The sequence below is a fragment of the Melanaphis sacchari genome, unplaced genomic scaffold, assembly GCF_002803265.2.
Source record: "Melanaphis sacchari strain LSU unplaced genomic scaffold, SCAv2.0 Contig40_pilon_pilon, whole genome shotgun sequence".
Classification (NCBI taxonomy): domain Eukaryota; kingdom Metazoa; phylum Arthropoda; class Insecta; order Hemiptera; family Aphididae; genus Melanaphis; species Melanaphis sacchari.
The window spans coordinates 1891764-1911815 of record NW_020271264.1 but is presented as its reverse complement, the minus strand read 5'-3'; the positions used below and the strand labels follow the sequence as shown (position 1 = coordinate 1911815).

The 20052-nt window shown below is 29.4% G+C and overlaps 2 protein-coding genes across 2 annotated transcripts; both read left to right on the top strand.

The window, feature by feature from the left end:
* Positions 1-10291: 10291 nt before the first annotated feature.
* On the top strand, positions 10292-11891 carry LOC112597347 (uncharacterized protein C3orf38 homolog). Its single transcript, XM_025343363.1, has 3 exons — positions 10292-10415; positions 10620-10897; positions 11210-11891. Exons 1-3 carry the CDS (start codon positions 10292-10294, stop codon positions 11780-11782), a joined length of 975 nt encoding a protein of 324 aa, XP_025199148.1. The 3' UTR covers positions 11783-11891.
* A 4053-nt stretch (positions 11892-15944) lies between these two features.
* On the top strand, positions 15945-19928 carry LOC112597324. Its single transcript, XM_025343317.1, has 6 exons — positions 15945-16832; positions 16919-17213; positions 17314-17568; positions 18084-18356; positions 18893-19416; positions 19500-19928. The coding sequence occupies exons 1-6, from the start codon at positions 16531-16533 to the stop codon at positions 19816-19818; spliced, it is 1968 nt and encodes a 655-aa protein (XP_025199102.1). The 5' UTR covers positions 15945-16530; the 3' UTR covers positions 19819-19928.
* Positions 19929-20052: the final 124 nt, after the last annotated feature.

Sequence of the window (20052 nt, the reverse complement as noted above, 5' to 3'; positions counted from 1 at the left end):
ATAGTTAGGTAGCTATTTTTTCCATTTACAACAAATTATTAGTGTTAGGTACTATTTTATGTATTATTAAACGACCAACAAGAAATCGGTCGACACTTACTTTTCATATCCCAATCGGTATCAACCAGTGACAGAACCAACCTAACTGGCCTTTTAAAGTTTTTTTTTATATGTTTTTTCCCGTAAACACAAATCAAGTCAACTCCAACTGCTCCCACGGTGGCAACTGTCGATAGAAACAAAAACGTCCGTATGGGTGCACTAGAATACCAAAATTAATCGTCTTCCTATATGTTTTTCATTTTTTTTTTTTTTCCTATTGCTTTTATTTCTTTCATTAAATACCTTCGCAAATAAATAATTCAATGTCAATAATGAATTTTATTGTTTCACCGTATTTGCCGTTTTATTCTATTTTTCTATCATTTTTCTTAATATATCAATATCGTAATCTTTACTCGATTGAAACCATTTTTCACGAAAAATGGACGCGGCCTTTGGGCGCGAAGACAAAATTATATTTTAGTATTACATATTCTTATGACAATAATATAACTATTTACATATTATATATATTAGAATAATTATAAAACATTATAGCTTATAAGCATACATTTAATTCAAGTATTTGTATAAATTAAAAAAGTTGCTAAAAAGTATAATATTTAAAAATTTAATTGTTACTATACAGAAATATTTTAGTCTATCTCTCTCAAAAATTACGAAATACATAAGTTTATGTAAAATTAAAATAATTGAATTGGTATAATTGTGTCCTCACATTAGTCACATCCAAATGTACGCGCGCCCAAACGGCCACGTACATATTTTATCCTAGATTACATTTTTCATATTCCTAGAGTCTAGACAGTACTTATACTTAGTTATGACTTATAACCTAAGTAGTATACTATATACATATCAAAATGTTAACTAATAAATGCAGTCTTGTCGTAGGCGTATGTATTCGACGACATGACGTCTTTTCCAACAATATAACCACATTTTATTTTTATTTTTTTATTATTCAAATTGATTTGTTTTTGTGTATATTTTAGTACCAAATTTGTTTACTGTAGTTTTGCTTAATACACGTTTTGAACACATTAAACAATCGAACAATCAACTCTGTAGAGACTGTAGTAAACATCTTTTTATTACACGTAACCATCAACAACAGTAAATTAACCATTACATATAGTTATTACTATTCGCTGAGCGTAGCTTTGTTGTAGTTTTAACATGCTATTATTAATATTAACGATATATTTGATTAATTAACTCGGGCTTTAATTTGGCCTCGTAAAATATTTTAAACACAAACAGCATAAAATATTAATATGTATTTAATAACCATACACCCAGTGTATACATATACCAAGTAGATCGTAGATAAATTGATAGTTAAAAATAAAAAAAATGTTAATTATAGTAGAACTTATTAGTATTAATACCACGAACGTCTATTACATGAATATCACAAAAAAATGATGATGCTTCTTATAATTATATCGTACAACAATCCTTTGCATGACATGAAAACATTATACTATAAACGATAAACTTTATACTCTACCTAAGTGGTTATTTACCTATACCGGTTAACGAGAAACTTTATATTTCACCACAAATATATATAAGTCAATATAATATGTACTATGTTTATGTAAAATAATTAATTGTAATACATAGTGTAACTATTTAATAGCGTTTATTTATAGATAGACCGCGCGTATAAATTACGTAGGTAGCTACTCAATTCCTCGGGTATATTATATTTAATATCGATAGTCGAATACTACGCAAACTGTTTGTTGGTACTAAATACAAGAGAAAAAACAAATTTTTTATTGATAATACTTTTGGTTTGGAAAAATTGATATTTTTCAAATTATTATTTTTTTAACTTTTAATGTAAAAAATGGCGTAATGTTAACATATATTCAGATTATACCTTAAAATAAATTTATAATTATAATACATAGGTAATAAAACTACATTCTGTGTTTTGCATATTGCATATTGATAATATGATATTGCAACCGCTAATCTTATTTTCTGAATGCATATAATATTGTCGTTTGTGAAGTATAAGACTTGTTCACTAATCAGTAATCACTAGCTATATAGATGTGACATATTAGTAGATACTAGGTAAGTACTGTATTATTGATATTAGACACAAAAATAGTATCTAATCTATAACACCTGTATAATAAATAATGACTTAATTCGTACTGCTAAACATTGATGGCTTACTTCGTTGTTCCAAATACACAGGTTTATTCACTAAGCATACTCGCCCTAATTTTTTCTTGATAAAACAGTAATTCAATATGATTTTTTGAGTTATTAAATAGAAAATACACTTGCAAAAGACCGTATTTCCAAATACTTGAGATTTGTTTGTACCATTTGAGGAGTATCATTTATCGATAACAATTTCTACTTCTTAAATTAAAATCCCCTTTTACCATTTTAAATAATAATTTACTGATTACAGCAGATACATTTTTAATTATCTAAATTGAAATTCAAACGAATCATCTCCGACTTATTACACGAAACACATAATAACTATACATATAACTAAATGTGTAACTCACAGTGACACTATACATATTAACAATCTAGTATTCCACATAATTTATGATACAAATTGTTTTATCCATTACTCAAACAGTATGTAGGATAATTTTAGGATGTTTTTTTCTCAACAAGACTGTAAGCTTAGATTGTAAATCAACTAACTCTTTTTTTTTAGCATTAACTCGAGTATAGTAAACGAGTATAATATATAATATAGGTAGGTACAAACTACAAATTCCAATTGTCCATAAAAACTGATCATTTTTTTCTTATAAGAAAAGTTTTGCTGGAAGTGTTATTATGTAAGTTTAAAATATTATAACGGTTATTTTCTTTGAACAAATATTCCTACTCAAAAAATATTAATTTATTGTAAATCCTAACTTTTTATACGCCTATATTATGGGTCTATATTTTAATTTTAGTAGTAATAAATCAGCTGCAAATGACTTACTAATAGTTTAAGATCTCAATATAAAAATAAAACATTGGAAAACCATCATGTATTAAACTTCTTAAAATTCATAAAGAAATCAATAAAACATTATGAACGCTATGAAACACGCGTCAAAATTAAAATTACTATACTGAAATTCAGTTATATTAAATGTGTATCTTATCCATAAATGATTAAAATCGTGATTTTTATGTGCAAAAATATAAAATAAAATACATACAATTATTACTTATTAGTTATAAATATGAAAACAATATTTTGTTTCATTCAAACATGCGTATCTGTAAAAAATATTAGTTGATAAAATGTCGCCAACACACAAGTATTATTACTATTTTTTATTAGTTTACTTATTATTTAGGAGGAACCTATTAATTTTAATGTTTTTGTGATTAGACGAGTTCAATAACAGTGAAATTTAAGGCGCAGGTTATCTATCATTTTTTTTTAATTAGGACAAGCTTAGTGATCAAGAAAGACTGATCTCTCATTAAACTCGGCGGTGGTCGTCGGTTCGATTTACGTAACAGCGTGAATGTTTCACACACACGATAGAAAAAAATAATTAAAAAACTTTTATCGTACGCCTTTCAAAATTGTTTGTGTGAAATAACATATTGCAGTAATAGTAATATATTATGCATTATACACACCGCTGATAAACAAAAAAGGGTAAAGACCAGAGGGTATGAAAGACTTTGTAGTAGGCATTTAGTTTTACTATACATGCATAGATATCCTACTCACATGACGTCCCTGACACTATTACGATTACATACCTTTTAGGTCTTACCCGCTGTCAAATTATGAATGCGTAACACAATAACAATATATATGCACCAAACAACGATTTACTCGTTATCTGTATGGCCCATATTATTAGTATGTCGACCAACGGTACATTGTTGATCATAAATAGTATGTGTAATTAAAGATACCTAGGTAACTAATTTTATTTTAAGTGGTTTAAAATAGTATGAACAATGGTTCTCGATATTAGTATTCGTATAACTAAACACTTGTAATTTACATAAAAAATTTTAGACGTCACTATATGTTTATGAAAGACAAACATTTTAATTTTTAACTTTATAACTCTCCAAAAGTCTTTAGTGCGGCTGTCACAACATCCATAATTCCATATCCTGGATAATTTTCCACCAAGACGTAGAACATAATATAATACCTGAAAAATTATGGAGTAGTGTCCAACTACGCGATCACAGGTGTTTATCTTAACAAATTTGGATTTATTATTATTTATGTACAAGCTTCGGTTTTAATCTTTAACAATAAAACGATGCAGATTAGTAAACTGTTTCTTATCTTTACAATACGCATTTACTCAAAAAATTTTGCGTGTGCAATATACATTCCAAACTCTTTATTTATATCTGCGTACATCAGATAATATTATCCAAACTTACATAGAATACATACACCTACGCCCATGTGCAGGATATAGTACAATATAATACGCATAGATGCACATAAATTCCTGCGCGAAACTACTGCAGTCTATACTATCTAACATTATATTTGACAGCGTTATCGAATTATTGGATATTGATTCGTCGTTTATTTAATGAAAATATGATGCGACAACTGCAGTCAAGTGACAACTGCATTATCGCCGCTGCTGCAGTATTTGGAATTACGTTTTACCATAGTCAAACTTATAACATAATAATAATAATAATAATAATAAAGAATATAAATACATATACATCGTTACTGTTGTAAATAATATTTTTAGTTCCTGCAAGAGGAGAAATACGTTGTATGTGTATTATAATAGATTATAAAAACCGCAATAGAAAGCACTAGAATAATGGTGACATTTTCACTACTCAAAAGAGTGATAAAAGACACAAAAAACATATCATTGTAAAACTTCAGTTACAACAAAAAATTAAAACGGTTTGATGAGAAATCATTATTTCACAATAGTGCCTATCCCATTTCGTCAAAATTTAATTGCAAATGATCATAAAAATGTTTATGGAATTACGCTCAACTTATTTTTAAATTTTATAAAAGACACTTATATAGAATTTTTTTAAACAATTTTCATTTTTATTTTTAATACTTATAAATAATACAAAATCAACAAATTAATTTTCAAAATGTTTCCGTGTCTAGTAATACTTAAATGAATACTCGATTAAGTCCCTGCAATTATTTTTATTTAAGATTAACAAAACCGATTTTGTCAAAAATAGATTAGGTTAAAAAGAGAAAATTTTCAGGTTTCTTCAAAATAAAATTAATCTCGTGACTATAACGTTTGGCTGTAACGCTGACAAACCTCGTAAAATATATTATGCTATACAGTTGTTTAAATTGGGTATTATTGTAATTGTGTTAATATTGATGTATTCGATTATTTTTTCGAAATTATACGAGTATGTTATTGTTATTATCGTTTATTTGTTCTATGTGTTTAGTATTATTAAAATAGCCAGCGCCCAACGGCTTTAATTATTAATAATAATAAAAATAAAAAAAAACGAGTAACAAAGAGTGATTATAAAAGCTAATTGCATTTATGTTTTTAATCTTAATTTCAATCTTATAGTGACACACACATAAGATTCCACGAACCCAAAAACTGCGAAAAAAGTGTCACTTCTTACGTACGTACTCGTGATTCACTCAATTTTTTTGTTTTTCCCTATTATTTAGAAATATACTGAAAATGTTATACCTTTGACTCCCAAAGTACCGACTAGATTTAATTTCTTGCTACAAAACGCCCTCAAAGTTTAATATTGAAACAGTTTTACTACTTCAAAAGGTGACGGCATAATTTTAAAATCAATTCATTCATGATTTCGCCCATCATACTATGCATATAATATTACAGATATAGGTACATCATAGTATGCAAATATTTGTTCCTAATAATATCGTTGCAAGATATTTCTTCAAGTATAAGTCATCTGTTCTTTCATAGACGTCACAAAGATAACAAAGTGTATCATTATCATCAACAAAATCAGAATATGTTGCGGTAAGCGAAACAGTAAAAATAATCATAAGCAGATAACATGGTTGATCAAAAGCTTATCAAAAGGTAAACAACCTTTAATGTATAATAATCCAAGCGCTATAAATTTAATGAAAAACCAAGAATTTCACAAGAGGAACTAGCACATATTGTACGTTATCATTTTAATCGAGAAAAGTATGAAGATGGATTTTTTCAACTACATAGAATAAAAAAAATGTTAATGATTTTTTGGCTCAAGAAGTACAAAAGGATCTAAAAATATAAATTCTACAATTACATTTTTTTGACCTATAAAAATAAATATAAACTCCACTGATTAAAGTAAATTCAACCGATATCATACGAAAAATCAAATCCGAATTTGTTATTTGTTATGTACAATTAATAATTATACAATAAAAAATGGGGTAAATAAGGAACTACTCTACTTAACAGTATAGACATCGGTATATCTCACCATTGAGTTGTAATTTGGTGTAATATATATCATGTTAAGCAAAAATTATATTTAAAAATTAATAAAATAAATAAATTAGCTACAATTTAGATATTGAGAACTTGAGAAAAGAATCAATCCAGTGATTAAACTTTGTGACATTTCAATTAATATAATAATATTATTAAATAATTTATTTTATACATAATTGCACACGAAAACCATTCTGAATAAAAACTGATCATCAGCCTTAATATTTTATAATATTTCTATAAGTTATTTCTTTTTCTGTTAGTATATCTAACGGTAAAAAAGTTTTATTTTTATAAATTAATTTCTCGCAAAAAAAAAAAACATTGAATTTATTATATTGTTTATAATTACTACTTACTATATTATTTAAGTCATTAATAATTGGGATTACCGATTAGCCTTTTCAAAAATTTTTTTCGATAATAAACGCGCATAAATTAAAGCTTACGTTTTTTTTTTTTACCTAAATATATTGAAATTTTCAATATCAATTTATATTTTCATAGATGCAATCCAATATAGTAGAATATTTATAATGATTAATGGTCAAAGAATTTATAACATTTTGAAAAAAATGTTTGATTAACTTTTGCATTCATGAATCATGACCAATCCACTTTTATTTTTACATAGATACCTATTTTAATGGTTAATATCGATTTAAAGTTTCATGAAATACAGTCTTAATATATAAGAGCCCAATTACCTTGATAAAATTGAATAGATATAGCCAATGTTTTTTAAATTACTTATATTTTTTGACGGCTTAAATATTACCTAAAAAAAATCTTTGTTGCCAGTACACAATAATATATATATATACAAACAAAATTAATTTTTGCTCAACGATATTTTCATTCAGTCATTATAAGTTATAACTTAAAGTAATCGCATAGTTGTTAATGGAAAGTACCTATTAATAATTTACTCTGGTGATAAATTTGAAAACGATTAAATAGAATGAACAACATTGCTGTCGCACTAAGCCATAAATACCATAAGGATACAAACTTCTTGTATAAATTTGCCCACATTAAATCATTAATTCATTGAACTACGATGTTACTAAACGTTGATGACGAGCATAGAGTAAATTATTTCCGTAAATTAATAAGATTAGCTAAGAGTAAAGATAGTTACGTTATAGTTGAAATGTTTATATTTATATTTTTGTACTTAAGATAGTTAGATAAGTTGTGGTTACACAAAAGATTATTTAAGTAGTAACGGAAAATCAAACTTAACTCCTTCGCGGAGGTCACGTATTATTATAATATTCTACGACCAACTCACGATATTTTAAGGTAGATATTCGATGAAATAACAGCCACTATATTATAGAACTTATGAATAGTATCAATCAATAATTTATTCCCGTGTTGTGTCTAATTTTGATTTTTTTCAAGAATAATGAACTGATTTTATCCAATTCTAATGTGACAGTTCAAATTCCACGAGACTATATTATTAAGTGGGATGTCGAAAATAAGATTTCTCGTCATCGGTTTGATATCCACATCGACTTTAATTCGAGTACAAAAACATGTAATCTCACGTGAGGTCCAAAACACGAAGTACCTACCTACTGTAGTAATGATACCGAAAATAAAAAATAAAATATCAAATACTATAAAATAACGTTTACGCCTGACTCATATAGGTATTATATTGTACCTCGAGTCCACTTCGATAAAATTTTACGATCCACTTATATAACAATGTATGAGACACGTTTCAAAGCGGAGCGCGTAGAATATATTTTCAAAATTGTAAGTCCTGCCTGCTGACCCGTATTTCGACATAATATAGTATTATTAAAAATATATAGGTATACGATAAGTACGTCTTTAACTGCAGACCAATGACACGATGACTTATTCGTAGTACCTACACAATAAAGCGATGTTACTTTATTATTGCATTGCAGTATACTGTTCGCGTGTTCGTAACGTTCGATTGGCGAAAATAAAAAAAAAACACACACACATACACCATAATATATATAATATATTCTAAGAAATATAATAAATACTCTGTGGGCTATAAAGTACAATTTATTTATTGCCGTTTTAAGTATTTTCTCAGTTCGTCTGGAGCGCCATACGCGAACCGATATTGCTGGCTTTTCTCAATTTGACTAAATAAAGATCTCTTTCGTTATTGCCTACATGGAACAGTGTTCTAACTTTAATTTTAAGCTTTCCGCCATTTCTGACAATCGATAAATACCGTACGAAATCACAATATTATATATTATCGTCTGTCTAAAAGTATTTTATTATTATTATGAATAATTATTACAATACATCAACACAAATAATAATAATAATTGTTATTATTATTAAAGATATTATCACCACAATATTGGGATTCGGTTTGCTATGTCCGTACTATTTTTTTAAACATTAGGCATGGCCGTAAGATGCTCATCGACCCTGTACTCGTATACGATGTGTGTTTATGAATAATTTATATTATATTGTGTAGGTAAACCTACGCGTGGTCGCATACCGTGAAATTATTTAAACGATCGATGACTATGTTAATTATTTTATTGGAATTAAACTTTTAATAAAAGTAAACTTAAAATGTTTACGTATATTACATTATTAAGAATTTTTCTATACATTTTTGATTTATTTTTGAATTTATTTTTACTATCTTAGGGTATATTTTATAGATGTTATTAAATTTTGTGTTATATAACGTGGTAAAAATTTATATTATTTAATAATAAAATACTAATAAAAAATAACAAATTCAATATTAAAATTATATCCACTTACCGCAATATTAAAGCCATTAAAGGTAATGAGTAATGACTTTAATAGCTGTGTGGGTATATTAAGAAACACGTCATCAATTATAGTTTTTGATATAGACAGCAGCTGGTAATCCTTAGGTTACCAAAATTTAATATTATATATTTATATATTAACTAAATTTTCATTGGTGGAAAACAGAAATGTTTATTATTACGCCGACGATAAACGGAAAGGTCGATTCTGGCAGAAAAATGAAATACCCGTGCAACAGGACGATTTGCTATTTTTAATTTTTAATTTATGATTAACTTGTTACGAGGATTAACTTAATAAACAATTGTTGATAATATATAGCGAGATCTTTAGTCCTAATTATTTCCTGTTTTAAGAAATACCACATATAGTCGAATAAGCGTGCATATTTTTTTAAATTTTTATAGTTGATTAGCTGCTCAAATAATACTTAATTTGAATTCGAGAATTAAAAAATCGCAAAAGATCTACTTACTGTGGCACGCCAATATTTAACAGATTTCAATGTTCGTATTGTTTAAAACTTAAATCAGTTAGATCTAATTAATAACAGTTTTAATGGTTTTTTGATCATTTAATATTAACAATAATAATATTTGAATTTTAACACGAGATATTTCGAGACATTTTTTATTTTTGTATTGGCGTCACAGTTGCAGTAAGATTGGTGGGATTTTTACTTTTCTAAGTTGGCAGCTTTGAATTTGAAAGTTTTAACTAATTTTTTCTTCATTCTTATCACTCCGGAAAAACTAGGATATCACAACGGTTTAAGATATCACCGTCTTTGATTATGATTGTGATAACTGATATTATGTTAAGCCGTGTGGTACTGTGGTCTGTGGTGTATGCCCATGATTACTCTTATAATTTCAATATAATTGTGTAGTGAACTATAGATTAATAATATATTTCACGTCGGACGTGTGAATAGCAGACATTGCGATCTTGCATTTGCTACTCTAATGGCAACCAATTGTGAAAAACGGTTATTGAAACAATTTCTGGATGGAATCGAAACAAATGAATTATGCAAAATTGTCCGATCCGTCTACCATGGAGGTGGAATCACTACAAATACCCGAGAAGGTAAGGTGACAGCATTTAAAGTGGTATATATTTTACAATTTTATTCTAACATCAATCATTGTAAAGACATTAAATATGACGAAATAAATAATTAAAGAAAAGAAAAGTTTATCATGATGTATGTTGGATATCTATAAATTTATATTTTATCTATTTCCAATGTGTGTGTTAAAATTTATCATTACAACTTATAATGTGTTTTAGATGCTGAATTGTTATTATTGTCTCAGCCTTATGTGCGGGTATTGTCCAGTAAAAAAGTACATATGACTATGTTGTTGAAGTTTTTAATTTCAAAAGGTTTAGTACCTACTACAGATATGACAAAAGCTGATTTATGTTTGGCTTTTAAGGCATTAATTGAAAATCAGCCAGATTATATCAGCCCGCCAGTACAATCTATTCCTAATAATATGCTTGCAATATCTCAAAATAACAATATGATGCATACTCAACCCTATCAACAAATGGCTGTTCACCAGGTATGTGTTGCAATTAGTTTAATATTTTTTTTTTAAATCAAGTTTTTTTTGTGATTCTGAATCTGTTTATATGACCATTATGAAAATAATACATTACTTTTCATACATTTCAATTTTTTAATCTCATAATTACTAAGTAATATTATGTATATGAAAACAAAATTTAAAGTGTTTAAGAAAATCCACACATTGATTTCAATATTAACTATGATAATAACATTTATTTTTATTAAAATTTCAAATATCCTACAACAGATTAAATCTTATCGATTTCAATCTTATCTTAAATTATTTTTTTATAATTTTTTTTAGATGCCTATGTCAATGCCAACACCAAATAATATGGGACTCGAACCTAGTACAAAATCTCGAAAAGATCGTGATAACGAATTACTAGAAGAATTCATTGAAATGTTTGCTAAACATTTTTATGATTTATTAAATGATCTTGGTGTTCCAGGAAAAAATCAATTAGACACTCGTCATTTTTATGAAAATTGTACAATGTCGTTAAAAATTCTTGGTGGCAACAACGAAATCAGTGAGTCTTGTAAAGACTCTACGTCCATATTGCAGTGTTTATTAGGTATCAAAAAAGAACACATACTCTTTTTTTCACCACATTTAAGTGATGTTAAATGGAAAAAAGAATCGCACGGTTTGGTAAAAGTGCATATTGGCGGAACACTTCATCAAGGTGTTGGGAGAATGGTTGGAATGTTTGAACAACAATTCATACTCAGAGAAGATCCTCAAGCAGAAAACACATGGAAAATTCTTAACACAAATTTTATGATGAAAAGTATGGATTTAATAACAGCTGGACCTACCTTAAGTATACAAGGACCCTGCCAAACAAACAATTTACAAATTGATAATGTTTAATAGCGCTGTCAATACATTAGATAAACTACTTGTGCAAAGTTAATTTTTTTTTATATCAACTGCTTTGATTTGAATAACTCAATTATATGAAAATATGTAACATTGTTTATGATTGGTATTAATTATTTAAGAATATGTCTGCACATTTTATTTTCTCTCTCTGACCTGCGTGCAAAATTGTAACATTTTACATAGATAATGAACATTAAAATTAAAATATCAATTAAAGCCTATATATCATGCCATAGGCAATATTCTTAACTTTAAGTATAAATTAAACATTATTAAGTTAGGTACTTTTAAATGAATTAATTCACTCCAATATTAAAGCCAATATCGAAAAATTAGTTCAGCTGAGCTCAAATCTGTTACTTTCTCATTAGTGTTTGATAACTTTTTAAGCTGATTAATTTGTACTTTTTAAAAAATAATTATTAACAATAAACCTAGTACTGTTACTTTATGCAACATAATTTTGTACAAAATGTTATAACTTATAACTAATAGCTTAAACCGAGGAAAAATTATACGTTTAAAAATAAATAGATATATATCCAGGATTGTAATATTTAAATAATTTATTGCATGTGAAGTAAATTTAAATTTACCATCATTTTTGCTGTAAAGAAAATATTTTAGATATTAAGAAGTGTACTTAAACTCTATTCGACAAAATAAATATTTCCTGCCCAATACAAATTAGTTCTTCTGCACATCCACAAATGATATTATTGGAACTATTGTAGATAACAGCGTGTCAAAAGAAATATACAAAATGTTCTTTAGCTGGAAAATAAGTCACTCTTTTGATTTGTATCAACATTTCAATTAGAACAACTATAAAATATTGAGATAAAAATTAATTATATACTGTAATAAATCAATTACAAACAAAAACATTAATATAAATATTTCTATACACATTTATTTTTTTTAAGGATACATGATAATCGTATTAACTTTAATTTTTTATGTCCTAGTAATTTCACTATCTATTTACTTTTTTTTTTTTTAATTGTAATATTCTCCACAATTTTGTATAAGCAACCATTTTAAGATTTTAAATTTATTAATTAAGTCCAAAATTCTACAGACTTTTATTTACTCTATATACTCTTCCAAAACGCTTGTTAAATAATTTACTCAGTGGACAATACTATATTTATTGATCTAATAGTTATATTAGTGGTCTTGAAAGTTTAAAAAAAAATAGCTATATTGTTTTAAATAGTATATTACTAATTATTTTATTAAAGGCAAATAAGTAACAATATAATAACATAATATTAAATAAATAAATGTTTGCCTTCTTTTAAGTTATTACATATAATCTTTAATGATTAGAATGATTAGGTATCATTGAGCAGTGGACTGAATTATGATTAATATGCAAATCAAATGGACAAAATTTTAAAGTCTAATCTTTATAAAATCATTAAAATCCAATAATTAGCAGACCATGCTTTAAACTTCACCCAATAGAATTTTCATTATGCTAAGGAGCTACTAATCAGTATAGGGTTAACTATGGGAAGAACTGGGTATGCATTGGCACCCGCTGTGGATACTTATTTCTAAATAGAATTACCTTAGTCGTACTTACTTGGTACATGTATAGTAAATCACCCAGAAAAATATATGTAAATATATGAATAAGTCTGTACTTCAGTTCAGTGGTGCCAAATCTACGTATTATTAAGTATGGCAGGCTGCATCAAATATAACATTCCCCAAGAATAGAGGTAAGATTATTGAAGGAATTTTAAATGAATTATTTTTAAACTAAAAGCACTAATAAATTATGACACATTTATGATAAAAAGGATTAAATCTGCTGTTAAATATTTTATTGACTACTGAAGTATTGAAGTTATTTATGTGCCTAAGGATAAAGAAATACCATTGCAATTAGAAAAAAATTACGTATCATATGATATACAATCTTCAAATAAAAACAGTTATTTTGTTTTATAATGTATTTTAGTTAATAAGTATGATATTTAAATTGGTTTTTAAATAAATGTGATTTTAATTATTATTTTTTCAAATACCTTAACCAACTGAAATCTGAATACAATTATTTGGTACAATAATTTAATTAAAAATTAGAATATTTTTTTATTTCAATATTTTAAATACATAGAAGTATAGTATTGTAGAATGTAGATAAAATATTTCACTACAATTTTTATTGATACCTAATAATAAAATTGTAAGTTGTTGATCAATGTTTTTATTATAATATTAATACCATAAATTAAATATAGTATACTTAATATATATATTAATACTGAATAACATTTTAAGATATTTTATATTAACAATTTTACCTAATCTATATTGTATATTATATGATACTTAATGTGTTTAATGTTAATACTAATTAATACTAAACATACACTCAAAAATAATTCATCTTTTTTTTTATGTTATCAATAAGTACATGTACATAAATTCATTTTTTGAATTTGAAAACATTTATAAATTAATGATGAAACTAATGTAGTAAAATGTGCTAATACTACACAGTTTGTTTTTGCGAGGAAAAAAACTGATAAATTGTAAAATAAGTTGATAAATCGTTAAGGCTTATTTCAAGTTCAAATATAACGATTTTCTTATCTTTTTTTTATGTAGATAAAGTACATTTATCTATTATCTTTAACTACACGAACTTTTTCTTTTATCTTTATCTAGGTCAGTAATGTATACGAGTGTACATAGTGTAATAGATATTGGATAACATTAATAACTAACAATTAAAATAGTGAAATATTTTAACCTTCCGAAAGCAGTCAATTTACTCTTATGAGTCTTATGGAGATTTCAATTAAAATTAACAGATGTTAAATAATTTTAAGCCAAAGGAAGGACTGACCCCAAACATGAAATATTATTAAACAAAATTGTAGACTGTTTAAAATAAAAAAATTAAGACTAGTCGATCAAAAAAAAAGTATTCACTGTCTGTTGAGCGGTAAAGGAACAATTTATATCATTTCAACCAGCATCGAAAATTAAATTTTCGGATAACCAATCATTTTTCATAATTTAAAAATGATTAATTTTAGTTTTCAGCTCGGCGGCCGGGGTAGTTCGAAATAAAAGTAATTAAAGGTAATTAAAGTGACACTGCCAAATTAAAGTCCTGCCACTAAATGAAAAAACCTATTCTAAAATTAAAACTACCAAAATCAAGATAAAAGACGTAAATTAACTATATTATCTCAACAAAAAAAAATTTAATTTATCTAAACAGCTCTAATTTTGAAAATCATAATGTATATCAAAAATTCTATTATGAACGTTTGGTAAAAATGTCAAATATCTATGATGTTATCTAAAAATCAAGTTTTTCCTCAATTTTTTTTCAAGTTTTTTCCAGTAAATGACTATGGATCAAAATTGTATAACCCACCCTCTTCTCAATTACCAACAAAATACAATCTACTGCCAGAAACCACTCTCAAAAGTGAAAATGGAAAAAAAGGCCTATGCATCGAGTGTGCATATCTTGGAAAAAATTCTTCAAGCTTTAAATTCTTGATACAAAATAATAATAATAAAAATAAACATTTAACTGTAAAATAAAAACATTCGTCGATCCGCGCAGAATCTAAAATACGGAAGAACGAAAACTTTGAATATTTGTTTGGTATTTTCGATGACTTTATGATTTATTATTACCAGAGACCTACCTCGTAAATTGTGTCGAGGAAAATGTGCGATTATTCAAGTCGGGTCATAATTAATTTAAAAGCAATACATGATATTAAAATAAAATTATTTTAAGAACTCCTAAACGTATTTTCATCCTAGTTTGTACTGCTCGGAGACGGAAATTATACCTTTTGCACCGCCGTGGGTATTATCTGACTCTGGCAGTGGCGTAGTCACTCTACGTCTCATCTTTATTTTTTATACGAACCAAGCACAGCACCACAGACAGATTGAAGAGTATAGCGTAAGGGTTACCTGCAGTCTTCGGACCACTCAGACTAGGAATGCCCATACGACCATACTCCGTGGCTCATGCTGTGGCAACGCGTTCCGAGTTTCCGACCCATGCCGCAGGGGTTCTCAAATCGCTGAGCCCGCCACCTGTTGGCAAATATGCGCGTCTCCTCGAGAATGCATGTGTGACCGTACGAGACGCGAGTACGAGGTGCTCGCGGGTGCATGCGCTTGTGCGTGTGTGTGTGTGAGTGTTCGTCGTTCATCGTCACATCTCCGCAGCATCACTCTCTCGCACACTGCCGCGGCATACAATCGAAACGGATAACGTCGGACAACGGGCGAATCGCGTACGATCGTTGTACACTCCGAGCCGTTTGGTTGATGAACAAAAAAATTAAAAACGTACCTACGACGACGACAGAACAAACGGTGTCGTCGAGCGGTTGCCGTCGATATTTGAAGGCAAAACATTATTATCAACGGCGGTCTTTGTTGTTTTTGTCATCCGCATTTTCGCGCGTTTGACAAGGTAAGTGGCGCAGCTGGTCGTCGTCCGTCGACCGTCACGTCCGCACGGTGAGATAACGAACGATATCGTGACACTGTTGACGCCGCGTCGAATCGGCGCAGAGACTTCCGGCCCGTTCCGCGGTTCCGCAGTTCCGTTTCTCGCGGTGATGACTCCTACGTCTGTCCGACTCCGCGGTGCCATGACTTAGACCCGCGCGACGTCCGTTAAAGTCTCCGGTCGTCGTTACGGCCGCGACGACGACGGGCCGAAACATGATCACATGGCCCAGTATGAGTTCCTGCCGCTGTGCGACGTGCTGTTCAACATCATCTCTTTGGCCGCGTACTTCTGCGACATCGTGTTCGACGTGGTCATGGGCTACGCGCTCTACTCGCATGGCCGCTACGTGCCGTTCGTGCTGACCATGTTGTTCGTCGGCGCGTCTGCCACCGTCGAGCAGACCATGTCGCTGCGCTGGTACCTGGCCGCGCGAACCGTCGGCGACAAGTCAACGCTTGCCGACCGGCTGAAACGGTCGGCCGTGCAAGCGTTGCACTTCGTCCAGCTGGGCGTCCTGTGGAGGTGAGCTTTAACTCGCGCAGTCTTTTGCACCCGCCCGCTCAACCGAAGTGATTCGCCCGCTTGACGTTTGCCGTGTTTCGTTTCAGGTACTTCAAGCTGTTCCTGCCCGTCGACTTGCGATACGTCAAGTTCGAGGTGCGCGACCTATGCATGCTGCGCCTGTTGCACGCGTTCTGCGAGTCGATGCCGCTGCTACTGTTGCAGTCCTACCTGCTGTGGACAGACGGAGGCGGTGATCGCAAACACCTGCGCGACCTCAACAAAGTAGCCGTCACGCTGTCCACCGTCAGCGTGTGCTGGGCCCTGGCGTCGTTTGGCAAGAACGTACGCATGCAGAATGTCCACAGGCTAGTCCTCACGTGGCTCGGAGTCATATTTCAGGTAAGTACCCGTCACTCACTAATGTCAAACTGTCTGTATGTGACATGTGTGTTAATAAGCTTTCCAACGATCGCCACTATAATAATATGTCACTGTACAGTTCCTGTGGCGTTTGGGTACCGTCGGGGCCAGAGTCATTTCGTTGACCGCCTATGCCGCTATGTATAAATATTGGGTGCTGTTGGTACTCGGTTTACATTGGTTGTCTATGCTGTTGTGGTTACACTCGCCTAAAAATGTGTTTCACGGTGAACGGATGTCTCCTAAGCGTAAAGCTTTTTTGTTCGCACTATTAGCTTTTGTATTCACGTTTGAATACGTTAACCTACTAGAGAACAACCATAGAGAAAAAATGGTGAGTACTTGTGGTATGCTAAATATTTAGTAGAAAATCTATTAAAATCCATATTATTTTCAAATATCTTATGCATATTAAACTTTTTATATTAATTATCAAGCTTGTTAATTATTGTGCATCTATGCAAAAACATTATTTTAGTTATATGATGTTTTGTTTAAATTAAACAGATAGGCACTTAAGTTTATTTTTGTTACATTTTTCAGAAATTATTTTTTCTTTTCTGTATTTTAAATAAAATATTGTCTTCTTATTTTAATATCATATTATTTTATGCTTTATTAAGTATTATAAATTGATTTTAAACTAAATTACTGTTGAGTACCAATCTACTGAGTTTTAAAATAATATTATGTTATTAATTACTATTTCTTGATTTCAAAAAAAAATTTATTTTACATTTAATTAAATAAATAAAATGTTAATGTCTACATTTCTTGGATTATTATTTTATCAACTTAACAAAAATAGTAATCTAAATTGCTTATTAATTTGAATGAATATTTTTATAGCTAATGTTTTATGTGGTGATGGCGTTAGAAAACGCTCTTCTCATGTTTGTATGGAGCATTGGCAGTGGTGATGCAGTCAAACCATTTATTGTTCTTGGGCTGTTCTGTTGTGGTCTTGTATTCATGGCAATTTATTATCAGTTTTTTCATGTAAGAAGATTAAAATATGAATCTGGAGGCAGACTGAGCAATGCTACTAATAGTAATAACTCAACAGCAAAGTTAGCATTAGAAGCCAAGTATAAAGATCAGATAAATGTGCCTAATGGCAAGGTAAGATAGCAATGAATTACAGAATTTTATTATGACAATGTATTGAAAGTGTATTGCTTTTATTAATTGTTTTTATACTATTTTTGACAGTCCAATTAACACCAACCTGTAGGATACACTGCTAAAAAATTGTTTTATATCTATGATTAGGGCTTTTTAATATTATTCTGTTGATGAATTCTGTATATAGCATTAAATTTTCTTTTTTATTAAAAGAAAAAAATTATATGATCAAGGCTATTTAATGAATTTAAATTGGAATCATAAAATCTAAAAAATTTACCAGAATGTCTTGGTAAAAATTTAAAATAGATTAATTTCATGTTTGTGATTTATTAGGTATATACTGTTAATATTGAAATTATTGTATTTTTTTTTTTATCACAATTACAACTTAATAATTTACTATTTTTGAGTTTAATTGACTTAACTACCAACATACTAATATTCAAAAGTATAGTTGATGTTTACATTTCACTGGTACCGTATGCAATATCTCTGTTAATAACATTATTTTTTTTTGTTTAAATTTATAGAATGATCTTATGAGAAGGCACAGTTTCAGTAGTGTTTATGAGAACATACCACCAGGTGGTTACCACAATCAAACTATTGGTAATGAACCACCTCCAACCTTACAAAGAAATCAGAGGTATTTCAGTGCATTGCCAGCAAGTGTACATAATGGTATTCCGGGCGTTTTTAATTGTCGTTTCACTAACCCATATGTGGCAGCTATGCAAAAGCGTAAGAAAAAAAAACCAACTACTTTTGTACCACCACCATCTGGTACAAGTGGTCGAGATAGTGTTGCATTTTGGTGCAAACCACCACCATCCAACCATAGCCAACAGGGTTCCAGTGAAAACGAGAGTGCCAGCTCTCATGTAGATATTCGGCAGAAATTACAAGAAAAAAGACAAAACCAACTTGCTGAACTCCGAGCTATTGAAGAGGAAATTAGGCAAGGCAAGTTAAAGGACCCAACAGAAAATGGAGAAGTACTTTTGTCTCCTCAGGATTACCTGCAACAACAAAATTGGATTGCTCCACCTTATAGGTAAGTTTTACCTACTATAACTATAATTTACATGAAAGTATTAGGTAAATTATTAAACACGTTAACTAACATCACTTTTCTAGCGCTCAAGATAACAATACTCAACCAAATGACCAAGTTTTCACATTGATGTACAAATCGTACAAGTCGCCATCAGATTTAGACTCACAGATATCACTACCGCGTTCATACACACTGCCTAGAGAGTTTAAATTCTACAGAAAAGTAAGGCCAAGAAAAACTATACGCTCTGATCATTTTGTTGCATCCACAAATTCAAGTGATGGAGATGTGGACTCTGGTGATGATGAGTCAGATACCTCGCAGCCAAAATTATCACCCAGACCCTTGCGACTACCTGGTCGCAATGCTCTCACCACTCGACATGAAACCAAACTATAGGCCTTGTAGATTAAAAAACTAAATGAAATTAATAATTTTCTATTTTTTTTTTTTTTATCAGGTATACATGAAATATTTTGTAAATATTGTTTTGTACGATGTTTTATTATTATTATTATTATATTTAATTTATAACATGCATTTTAAACGCAGATTATGGTTTATTGATCAAAATGTATAATATATAAATATATATATTTATAAATCATAAACTATATTAAAATACAAAACTTA

Excerpts from the sequence above, each read along its gene's own strand:
- LOC112597347 (XM_025343363.1), top strand. The coding sequence starts at position 10,292 with ATGGCAACCAATTGTGAAAAACGGTTATTGAAACAATTTCTGGATGGA. Across the intron at positions 10,416-10,619 it reads CACTACAAATACCCGAGAAG|ATGCTGAATTGTTATTATTG; the intron begins GTAAGGTGACAG and ends AATGTGTTTTAG. Across the intron at positions 10,898-11,209 it reads AACAAATGGCTGTTCACCAG|ATGCCTATGTCAATGCCAAC; the intron begins GTATGTGTTGCA and ends AATTTTTTTTAG.
- LOC112597324 (XM_025343317.1), top strand. The coding sequence starts at position 16,531 with ATGGCCCAGTATGAGTTCCTGCCGCTGTGCGACGTGCTGTTCAACATC. Across the intron at positions 16,833-16,918 it reads CAGCTGGGCGTCCTGTGGAG|GTACTTCAAGCTGTTCCTGC; the intron begins GTGAGCTTTAAC and ends GTTTCGTTTCAG. Across the intron at positions 17,214-17,313 it reads GGCTCGGAGTCATATTTCAG|TTCCTGTGGCGTTTGGGTAC; the intron begins GTAAGTACCCGT and ends GTCACTGTACAG.